This window comes from Camelina sativa, chromosome 6, assembly GCF_030686135.1.
Source record: "Camelina sativa cultivar CO46 ecotype springtype chromosome 6, ASM3068613v1".
In the NCBI taxonomy this organism is placed as follows: domain Eukaryota; kingdom Viridiplantae; phylum Streptophyta; class Magnoliopsida; order Brassicales; family Brassicaceae; genus Camelina; species Camelina sativa.
The window spans coordinates 26,938,288-26,949,928 of NC_141885.1; the positions used below are offsets into that span (position 1 = coordinate 26,938,288).

The following is an 11,641-nucleotide window of genomic DNA, read 5'->3' on the forward strand; positions in this document are numbered from 1 at the left end:
CGGTTCAAAATAGATTATAGACTTTAGTCCGGAACCTCTTTATTAAAAAAAAAAAATAAGAGTACGTAAAAGAGAAGAAAAAAAAAAGTTTGAAAGACGTATTGATGAATTCCTCACTCAACTTTCATACACTAGAAAACTTGTTAATACATGCCTCGAGATGCAACGTCTTCAATATCTCATCTTGAGCCTTCATGAACGACTCCACTATTGCAGCCGTGGAGCTTGCTTCTTCTTCTCCTTCTCCTCTTCTTTCCTTTGGCTCGTTATCTTCATAAACCGCACAAGCATGCACATGTGTCCCATAATCACATTCTTTGCAATAATAAACCCAAAGATTCCCCGACATATATTGTTCACAAACATCACATATGAACATTGCACCGTCATCGTTACCTTTGCACGGTGTGTTGTAGAGAAGTGTGAGTGGGTGTTCGTGATCTTCACCCTTCACGGTCTCAGCGAGAAACACACAACCAACATGAACATCGTATTGACACTCAGCGCCGTTGTAAACGAATCCTGATCCATATTCACCGCACGCATAGCACGTATAAAACTGACCATTTGGTGGGTAATAAAGGAGGGTCAAAGAGTGGTTAGGGTGAGACTTGTGATTGGTTTCACGAGGTAGGTCGAAACATGACTTGTGCAAAAAGTAATCGCACTCTGACTTCGCACACTTGAAAGCTTGTCCAGTTAGATCGAGGTTGCATCCAGAGCAGCTGATCTCATCTTTGTCTCGGGCTTTGAACACGTGCAGCGGATGGTTGTGACTCATGTGCCTCACGGCTGGGCGATTAGCCGGTTTTCTTGAAGCCATTGTTTCTGGATTGGTTGTTTATGGAAGAAGTGTTTATAAACTATATAAATAGCAAGATCTGTGATCCCCATTTTTGCCTATATGATTCTCACGTTCTCAGTTTTGTTTTGATTATTCACCAAGTTGTACGTAGGTTAATGTAAAAGATGGTTGGCATAAACGTTGGCAAAGTTTGGACACAAAACTATCATAATTAGATTGGCCTTTGTTAGAAAGTAGTGACCAAACACTCCGAGTTCGTTCATCAACAATATAATCGAGCTCCCGGTGTATAATTCAAGTGGGTAACAACTTGATCAAACAATACAAATCGTTAACTTTCGAAGTCGTCGCCGAAAGAGTCGTCGACTAAAGTGTTGGATCCACATCACCATTCATCGGTAACATGTATGTGTATATGTTTTCCATAGTCACATTACCATGCACCAGCCATCAAAGTAGAAGAAGCAAATAAGACTGAATAACCTTTAAGAACTAGAGAAAATGTAAAGTGAAGAAATAAAATCACGGAAAATTTGACTAATTATATTTTAGTTATTCTAAGACAGAGATAACTTGTAGAAACAAAGAATTTTTTTAATCACATCTGATTTAGTTAACAACTTGGGCATGTAATTACTACATATTTTTTTGTTTTTTGAACAAAATAATTACTACACATTATATAGAGAAAATAGGATATAATTAGGTCTCCAAATAAATGCTAATTATCTTTCGGTATATCATAGATAAGATCGGAGGAAAATAGGAAAAGAAAAAAGAAAAAAAAAAGACTTAAACATTTCGAAACAGAATAATCCGAATTTGACCTTCAATATATACTCGTTGACTTTTCAATACAATTTTTTTTTGCTTTTTTAAAACCAAATTTTACGATACAATTGCGAAAAAAGTCGTCGACTGAAAAGTGTTGGATCGACATCTCACAAACCAAAATCTTTCAGTCATCCATATTCTCCTCTCGCCTCTAAATAGTTTTCGAGATCATCACTCTTATTCATATATGTAAATGGTTAAATAAATGTTTAATCAATCAGCTTGTTGTTCTGCTATATATTTTGTATTACAATATTTTTTTTTTTAATAAAGTGAAATGTTGGTGGGTGGTTTTTTTGCATAACAATTAAAGATAAAATTACATGAAATAACAAACAAACTTTACAATAACTCACATAGTCACTCGAGGAAACGAAATTTGCAAAAGGAAAGACAAACCACAAGCTTTTTCATTGTATCAAATTTTATCATTTGTTGACTTGATCATCATCAATAATATCTCCGTTTTGGACTATCCCATAAATCGAGTATAGCATTATTAGTATCGTTCCTGATACGTGCCTCGAGCTGCAACGCCGCCATTTCATCTTGAGCCTTCATTAACTCCTTCATCCTTGAAACCGCAGAGCTCCCTTCTCCTTTTCCTTCTCCTCCTTTTTTATTTGGCTCATGATCTTCATAAACCGCGCAAGAATGTACATGCGTCCCATAATCACATTCTTGACAGTAATAAACCCAAAGATTCTCTGACATATCTTCTTCACAAACATCACATATGAACATCGCACCATCCTCACGACCTTTGCATGGTGTGTTGTAGAGAAGAGTGAGTGGGTGCTCGTGATCTTCACGCTCCACGGTCTCAGGGATAAACGCACAACCAACATGAACATCGTATTGACATTCAGAACAGTTGTAAGTGAATCCGGATCCGTACTCATCGCATGCGTTGCATGTGTATGACTGACCATACGGTGGGGAATGAAGCAGGGTTAAAGAGTGGTCTGGGTGAGACTTGTGGCTGGTTTCACGAGGTAGATCAAAACATGACTTGTGCAAGAAGAAATCGCAGTCTGACTTCATACACTTGAAAGCTTGTCCCGTTAGTTCGAGCTCGCATCCAGAGCAAACAACCTCATCTTTGCTTCGAGCTTTAAAGATGCGAAGCGGATGGTTGTGACTGGGGTGCCTCACGGATGGGCGATTAACCGGTTTGTTTGAAGCCATTATTGTTCCTTGATTTGGTTGTTTAAATGTAAGAAAGGTTCATAAACTATAAATAGCAAAATATTTAGATGACTTGTGAATTGTGATTTCCATTTTCGGCTAAAATAATTCTCAGTTTAGTTTTGATTATTTACCAAGTTGTAGTTTAATAATATAAAGAAGGCTGTTGACATTTGACTTGCAAATAATATACAGATATCTGATTTAAAATCTCCAATTTGGGATATTTTTAGGAAAAATAGTGACGAAAAATTAGAATTCCACAATTATTGAGCTTTCCTATATATAATCCAAGTGGGTACGATATAACCATTGACTTTCAAAGTCGTCGCCAAGCGAGTTCTCGACTCTTAAAGTGTAGGATCCAGTTGACACGGTAACAAATGTCTACCACAAATTAAGTCTTCCTATATATAAAATCTAAAGCCATTGAAATTATTTTCATATACCAAATTAAAAATAACATTTTAAATCTTTCTGACAAAAACAATGGGAAGACCAAAACCAGAGGACTCAATTCGACATTTCAGTCATCCACATCCATTGTTCAACTCATCTCTTATTCCTCAAGACCAATCTTCTTCTTCTTTTTGTTGCGTGTTTTGCAAGCTAAAATTCTTAAATCTTCCATCGTATTCATGCAAGCCTTGCAATTACCACATCCACCTAAAATGTTCCGAATTACCTCAAAAAATCAGACACCCTTTCGACAAAAACCATCTCCTCTCTCTGATCCCTTCTCCCAAATACCAAGAAGGACGATTCCGCTGCGATGCATGCGGAAAAGAGGGTGACGGCTTCGCTTACCACTGCGGAGACTGCGGAATCGATCTTCACACGGTTTGTGCTAACATGCCTTCTCGAGTCACCCACCAATCTCACCCTCACCACCAACTTTCTTTAACGTTTTCCGTGCCACCGGGGGGACCAGGATCCGTTACGGCATCTAGCTTCCGCTGTTGCATTTGCCGTGGTCTAGGGTCTAACTCGTGGCTCTATAGCTGCAGAGAGTGTGGTGGATTCGATGCTCATTTGTTGTGCGCTAGAAGAAAATTAGCTGCTACTACAAATTTGGTCCAGCATGTTGAACAAATCATAGGACTCGTAGTTGTCGGCACCACCAAAGGATACGGTTTATTATTAATAACCGGACTAGAAACATTAACAATCTTGTAAGTTGTAACCAATACACCTTTTGTTAATGTTTCTAGTCCGGTTATTAATAATAAACCGTATCCTTTGGTGGTGCCGACAACTACGAGTCCTATGATTAGATCGATGATTAATGAGATGATTAATAATCTTGTAACCAATACACCGCAAAATCCAAGCCAGGTCTCTCAGCTTCATGAATTGCTCGGACCATTGGGAATGGGCAGTGGCGGACCAATTGATGGACCCGGTTCATCTTCGTCTTCTGGTTTTCTCGGTTTTGATCCGTCGGTTTTCACATCAGTTGACCCGTCGGTGTTTGCTGGATTTGACCCTTCTTTGCTTTCTACTTTATTCTCCGGACTTGATTTCTTCTCCTAATTAATGTTTTCGAACATGCAGATCTCTATAACTTTTGATCTATTTTATTCATTAGTATACTAAATGTTATTGCGTTTTGGTGATGTATTTGAACAATTCAAATAAATGGAAAATGGTTTCATATATACTTTCATCTCTGTCTTCATGTTAGGCTAATCCTTATGGTCGGAGACATTCTTTTTTTTTTTTAATAGAATACCGTTGGCAGGAGGGCCTGGTGAGATGTTAAGTTGGATTTTAATTTGTTTTATAAAAAAAGATATAAAAAGTAATGCCTAAACGCAATTAAAGTATGGTAAAAAGAAGCAATGATGTATTAGGACAGCATTCGGTTGTTCAAAAAAAAAAGAAAAAAAGGACAGCATTCTATTTTATGCACAAATTCAATGAAAGATTTGTATTTTTTTTTAATCAATATCACAATATTACTTTTTATTTTCCTTCTTTACAAATTTCTTTTATTTAACATTTTCTAAAAAAATAAACATGATTATTTGTATAATCAATAATCAGCTAAATGTTACTGATGATCATTAAAGATATGAAATTGATGATATTGTTGTTTAGTAAAAAAGAAAGTAATTAACTTAAAACTCTAGACGTTTTGACCAAAAAACTTAAAACTCTAGACAAAAAAAGACAAAAAAAAAAATATGAATTAAAGATACGAAATTGATGATTGTATTAAATTTTATCATCTATTTTTCATATCTTGCTACTAAATTAGTGATGTTATTAAGTTGATCCGGCAGAAAATATGTAAGAAAATTGATGATACTACAAAATTAATAATGTCAAAGATGTAAAAGAAAATTTATGGTACTACTAAACTAGTGATAATACAGGGGTCTTTTTTGGTTTCTAATATGTATATATGGTCAATAATTATATCTATATTATTATTTTCACAGCAACTTTGGCAAAGAAGGCTTGAAGTTGAGAATTATTTACATCTCATGCCATTGTAATTTAATATTTTCTTTAATAAAATTATATAAAAAAAAATCATTTCAACTCTTTTCCATTAACAAAAACAAAAATTTCTTAATTTATCTCCTTATTAAATCTGAAATAAAATTTCCAAATTTCATTCTCCTAGAATCTCTCTACAAATTCTTTACAATAATCGATTTTAAATATAAATTTATGAGGAGCCTATAAATCAGCTACATTTGATTTTCTATCTTCCTAATTAATCACCACATTCAATTCTAAAATACAATAATTTTGGCCCGAATTTCTATATATAAAATCATATTAAAAAATTAATGACTTATAATCAATCAAAATTAATCTAATAATATAAACTTGGCATATTCCCATATATATATTATGTGATTTTATAGTTATTAATTTGTTTTAATTAATTTGTTTTTATACGATTTTATATATAGAAATTTGGGACAAAATTATAGTATTTTAGAATTGAATGTGGTGATTAATGAGATTAAGTTGAATATGTCCACCTATATGTTGAATATATCCACTTATAAATAATGTTGACCCCTATTCTCAAGTTAGTATCACTAGCAACATAAAAAGATGCACCTATTTGCTATGCTCATTTGGCAACTGTACATATACAACTGTGATGAAATATGTCCAGATGTCATGGAGTGATCACCAAATCTGGAGCAGTTCCTATGCCTCCCATCATCCCATGCCACAGCTGAAAGATAAGATTGTGACCTCTACGTTCTTTTGCTGATGGAAAACAGTCTAAAATAGCTGACTTTTTAAAGTTTTTATGCTTTATAAATGTCTCTCCCCCTCTTTTTGTTTACTTTTCTCTCGGTTCAATACTTCTTATTTTATTTTTGGTCTATCATTCAAATTCACAGGGTTATATAGCTTCACGGGTTTGGATTAGTATTAATGTAAATTTGAAATATCTTTATTTTGTAGTACAAAATTATTCATTAAAAGTATTTATCAATATTAAAATATTAGACACATTTAATTAACTTGATTAAATTATGATTATGTAAAAGTAAATTATTTCTCTGTATACTACGGATTAAATCCTAATATTAACTATCAAAATACACTTATATAATTTTAAACACTAAATAAATTAAACAAAAATTAACAAAAAATGCAATTTATAATTTTTATATTTTAGTTTAAATGTATCTTCCCGCGGTGTACCGCGAGTTAAAATATAGTTTAGTTAAAATAAGCAGTAATATTATAATGTTCTGCAAGGCTCATGCCAAGGAAAATACATTTTTAAATGACTATTTAACAAAGATATATATTTAATAAAATATAAGGGAACGTTGTAAACCTTCACCTAATAACATAAATCAAACAGACAACACATTACTACTACAATTAAGTATTAACTAACGCAACCACACAAACCTTAAACATTCGGAAGAGTCATTTAACAAAGATATATATTTAATAAAATATAAGGGAACGTTGTAAACCTTCACCTAATCACATAAATCAAACAGACAACACATTACTACTACAATTAAGTATTAACTAACGCAACCACACAAACCTTAAACATTCGGAAGACAAACCATATGTCGTAAAGAGAGATTAAAAAAGTTTTTGTTTGGTTTAAATTGTCCTAAAGACCTACTTCCCCTTCTTCTTCTACCTCTCTTCCTTTTTATTTATCGGTCTCTCTCTCTCGCCACCGATCATCACGAGAGCCACCACCGCCCTCGAAATCTACGTCATACGCCGCTTCTTTTGATCTATCTCAAAAGGTCTCTTCTTTCTCTTCAGAACTCATATGTCATGTGTCTCTGTTTTCTTCGATTGTGCGGTCAATTCTCTGTTTTCTTAAATTTCTTCGATAGGGCAAAAAGATTAGTTTAAAGTTGATTCCTTTTGATTGTGTTGTTTGGTTTTATGTAGATGCATGCGTTGCTTGATTGCGGAATTTTACGAACTTCCAATTCAATCGATTGAAAAAAAAAAAGCTGATTTGGGAGAATCGGTGGGATCTATCAGCTATGGATCGTAAACGTTGAGATTGATTTTAACCCATTTACAAAGAGACGTTGCTGGGTTTTGATTGATCTGTGTAAATCTTGGTGCTTTTTTTTGAGCTATATCATGAGCAGTAGTGTTCAAGGAGAGACAATGGATCTTGATTTGAATCAAGAACCATCTTCTGATTCTGAGTCCCCGGCTAGTTTGATGACGGAGCTTTCTCCTTGGTTAAATGAGATTGAATCTGCTCAAGAGCGGATTGAAGAACGCATTAGAGAGCTCGAAGCTATAGTTTCAAGAATCAGGGGACGAGAAACTACAACAACAGCAACAACAACAACAACAACAACACCGGCTTTGGTCTCGCCTAACGAACATAGAGATTCAACTGCTGGAGTTATACATGAGCGTTCTAGAGAGAGACTTGTGGAGAACGGCGAAAACAAGACTTATTTGATAGCAAAGGCATTGAACATGGAGAAGACAAGTTCTGTTCCTGGTGGGTTCTTTGACTGCAACATATGTTTAGAGAAAGCTGAATCTCCTATTTTGACTTGTTGTGGTCATTTGTTCTGTTGGGGTTGTTTCTATCAGCTGCCTTTGATTTACTTAAACATAAAGGAATGTCCGGTTTGCGATGGAGAAGTGACAGACGCTGAGGTGATTCCGATATACGGTAATGGAGATGATTGTGTTAGTACTAAACCCAAGTTTGAAGACTGTGGTATTACTCTACCTCCAAGGCCTAATGCTAAAAGAGTTGAAAGTGTTCGTCAAAAGATCATAAACCGAGGGATTCCTTTCATCCATGGGCACGATCACGAAACAATCGAACATATTAGGAGAACTATTGACTCCATAGGACTACAAGCGTTAGCTCAAGGCGAAGAGTTTGGTTTGACAAACATAATAAACAATGGAGGAGACAATGGTGGGCTACAACAACATCATCATCTGGCTTTAGGACCTTTGAGGTTAATGACACCATTTGCTGGTTTCCCAGGTCTTGTAGTTGATACCTCGGACATAACCCCCTTTGATGATGATACTTTTGATGTTGATAGTTTTGTTGACACAACTAGTCTGAGAAGAAACCGTAGAAGACCTTCAGCAGCGGTACGAGCCTCTGCCTCTTCTTATCAGAGAAACCGAAGTAACAATGATTCTCAGACGATTTCGTTCAGGCTCGGTTCTACAGCTTCATCATCACATAGAGAGTTTGCTGTTCCGAGCTCCTCCATGGCGACGAGAAGCCAAACTGTAAATCCTACTGAAGTGGTTACTTCAAGTACTTCAGCTTCATCGTCTAGGAGAAGAACAGAAGATGTAAACAATGGACCTTGGACCAGGTCTAGAAGGAGGCTGAGGTAAATGTAATAAAACCGTCGCCCAGAGTCTTGCTGAATCTCCTTCATTACTAAAAACCACATTTGTCACACCATGTCTGTCTGATGTATGTATGCACATTCTATGTGTACTTGTAATTTCTGCTAGCCTCTTAAACTTCTCGATATCATAGCTTTGTTTTTTTTTTGGGAAAATAATTTATGTAATAACTTAATTTCTTGAAGTGTTTGATATAAATTTCTAAGAATTCAAGATTTCCCAAGCTTATGTTTTTTCATGGGGTAGAAATTTAAGGGTAAATGCGTAGTTTACCATAAAAATCTCGTAGCTAGGAAATTAAACGTCACGCTGTTTACTCCAGAAACTGAAAACGGCAAGTAGTTATTGACTTATGTTTTTTTTTTTTGTATATAATACGCGACTTGTAAAAAGTCTTCGGCGATTGATTTAATCTTTTGTCATCGCCGTCGTTGAACTCTCTCGCCGGCGATAATGATCTATGTTGATGGAACACCAATTGAAGATGAGATTAGTTCATCTTCCTTGTCTTCTTCATCGCAGGTAAATTTAGTTTTTCTTCGTCGTCTCTCACTCACGAATCTCTATATTAGGGGTTTAACTAGGATTTTTTGCTTATAAGTTAGTAATGTGGTTCTAGATCGTTAAACCTGGAATTGGTTTTGCTCAATTTGATCTTATTTTATTATCATCTCCTGATAATGTTGACTCCACAATTTGTTTTGAGTTTGAATTAGCCAAAACTCTTAAAACAAAATTGCTTACATACATAAACATCATTTTGGTGAACAGGGAAGTAGCTTGCTTCTTGATGTAATGAGTCATCCTGTGATAATGTCAGCTTCTGGTTCTTTTAAGAATCTTGAGGAACGGAATGTTTCTTTCGGTGAAAGAGATTCAGAGAGCTCAACAAAAGACAGATATGTTTATGTATTCCAAAGCGAATTTGCTGTTGTGAATCCAGCGCTTGTCAATGTATGTTGTTGTTGCCTTACCAGTTCCATCTTTAAAGGGTAGTCACTAGTGTTCTTTGGTTCTCTAATGATTTTTTTTTCTTTTCTGGTTGTTTTATTGGTGAGAATCAGTTTGTTGGTACTGATGAAGCAACCACTTGCGTAGGGCTTGTTATCCGCAACAGAAAATCTGGAATGTAAGGAATGATCCTATATATGTTATTGAGAGGATAAGCCGCAATCACTTGTCTTTTTTCATAATCTAAATTTAATATTCATCTGAAACTGCAGGACGTCTATTGCACACATGGATTCGCCAGAAATTGTGGATTTGGGGTTAAGCCAGATGTTATCATTGGTTTTAGAGGATGAAGATGCTGAGTTAGATGTACATCATCTCTCTCCTTTAGATTATACTAAGTGTCTTTGAGCTTATGGTAACCGTTCTGTATTTTATTTTGAGTGCTTTTGTAATTGATTATGTCCACGCCTTTGTATGCAGGTACATTTGGTTGGTGGATATGAAGATGTCGACATAAAGGTGTGTACTAGAAATTTTTATATTTCTCAGTGTCAGTGTAGTTACGACTAAGCTCTATAAATGTTATTAAGCTGAATGCATTGAACGTTATTTGCAGAATGCTGATGGTGGTGACTATGCCAAACCAGAGGGTTACTCTTATCCTTTGTGTTGCAAATTAGTAGATACTTTCCAGAAGAGACGAGAAAACTTTCACATTCAAACCCTCTTTATTCTTGGGCACAATACCAAGTTGGATGCACAAGGGACTACGTGCCCCATTTTCAATGGATGTCTGGTTAGTCTACTTTTGTCTGCTTTCTGCTGTTTACACCATATGCCTTGTTCTCTTAGGATTTAGTAATTGGTTCTTTGCATATAAAGAATCAAAAATTGACCATTGTTTATGTAAATTTCGTAGGTGACATGTAAAAACTACGCTTTTGCGATTGGTTTTGGTTATTAAAATACTGTCTTTCCAACTAGACAATAGAATTGCTTGAATGTTTTTTCATATGAATTGGTAATAAGCATTAAGCTGTTTATTTGAAACCTTTATATCAGGTGAATACCTCCACCGGTTCAATTTTCCCAGCCAGTTTCGACAGAACATCTAGATGTCCAGATGAGATTGTTCGTAGAATTCGAGTTTCATCGTCATTTGAAGATCCTAGCTGGAAGGGAAAGCTACTTGACACATATGACACAAAAACTGATAGGTTCATTATTGCACCATGCCGCTGGTAAAAACAAAACACTAGTTGTACCGCTTTTCATATAAGCTCATCGACCATTATATTTGTCTTGCTCGCCAGAACTTAAGTAAAGACTATATCTACTATATACTCTCCATTGCAGTTTTATGAATTGCGTTTTTGTTTGTGATACAGGACAATGCGTCTGATTGAATATGTTTGGGAAATTAATCAGCTTTCTGATGAAGAAATCCTCACTAATTGTTCTACCTCACCTTCTGCTGAAGGTCCAGACTTCGTAGACAACTCAAGAAGGTTCAAGCCATTTTTCTAGCTTCAATTGGTTTGGATCATTATCTATATAATATAGAACAAACGGAACATAGTAGATTCACATTCTCCTATGTTGTTGTGTGTTTTCAGGGTTTGGGAGTATTTACTAAAATATCCAGAGTGGAGCAAAACATTCCCAAGGAGACAACCACGTGTGTTTGAAAGGACTGCTGATGGACACTGGACAAAATGCTAACTGTCTCACCCTAATCGGTGACATTATCCACGAATCTGGCTATAAATAACGGTTTGAGTGTATCTATCTACATTTACTTTAATGGAATTGTTTGCACCCGGGGGTCGTAAATCTGTAAATGGTTAAGAACACATGTGATTCTTGAACACACACGATGTTCTCTTTTCTTTTCTTTTTTTTTGTAACAAGCATTGTATGTTTGGTTCCTGATGGGACCGATCGGGTCCGTTAGGCCTAATTGTTGAGGCCCATGGTGTTCTTTAGACA

General features: G+C 35.5%; 3 protein-coding genes and 2 pseudogenes across 5 annotated transcripts; 3 read left to right on the forward strand and 2 right to left on the reverse strand.

Moving 5' to 3' along the window:
- Positions 1-124: 124 nt before the first annotated feature.
- Positions 125-961, reverse strand: LOC104699443 (protein VACUOLELESS GAMETOPHYTES pseudogene; annotated as a pseudogene).
- Positions 962-1,879: 918 nt separating this feature from the next.
- LOC104793384 (protein VACUOLELESS GAMETOPHYTES pseudogene) lies at positions 1,880-2,861 on the reverse strand (annotated as a pseudogene). Its single transcript, XR_015560022.1, has one exon. The product of XR_015560022.1 is annotated as a protein VACUOLELESS GAMETOPHYTES pseudogene (transcript).
- Positions 2,862-3,268: 407 nt separating this feature from the next.
- Positions 3,269-4,485, forward strand: LOC109133400 (uncharacterized). The gene is made up of 2 exons (XM_087454964.1): positions 3,269-3,959; positions 4,005-4,485. The coding sequence occupies exons 1-2, from the start codon at positions 3,317-3,319 to the stop codon at positions 4,358-4,360; spliced, it is 999 nt and encodes a 332-aa protein (XP_087311090.1). The 5' UTR covers positions 3,269-3,316; the 3' UTR covers positions 4,361-4,485.
- Positions 4,486-6,832: 2,347 nt separating this feature from the next.
- LOC104793385 (uncharacterized) lies at positions 6,833-8,921 on the forward strand. 2 transcript variants are annotated; one of them, XM_087454962.1, is made up of 3 exons: positions 6,833-7,083; positions 7,235-8,286; positions 8,377-8,921. In XM_087454962.1, exons 2-3 carry the CDS (start codon positions 7,436-7,438, stop codon positions 8,681-8,683), a joined length of 1,158 nt encoding a protein of 385 aa, XP_087311088.1. In that variant the 5' UTR covers positions 6,833-7,083; positions 7,235-7,435; the 3' UTR covers positions 8,684-8,921. The 2 variants fall into 2 exon arrangements, with proteins under 2 accessions (XP_087311088.1, XP_010518038.1); XM_010519736.3 differs by having other exon boundaries at positions 7,235-8,921.
- A 104-nt stretch (positions 8,922-9,025) lies between these two features.
- On the forward strand, positions 9,026-11,641 carry LOC104793386 (protein N-terminal asparagine amidohydrolase). The gene is made up of 9 exons (XM_010519737.3): positions 9,026-9,220; positions 9,470-9,652; positions 9,763-9,827; positions 9,922-10,018; positions 10,133-10,171; positions 10,269-10,448; positions 10,715-10,893; positions 11,041-11,160; positions 11,269-11,641. The coding sequence occupies exons 1-9, from the start codon at positions 9,152-9,154 to the stop codon at positions 11,372-11,374; spliced, it is 1,038 nt and encodes a 345-aa protein (XP_010518039.2). The 5' UTR covers positions 9,026-9,151; the 3' UTR covers positions 11,375-11,641.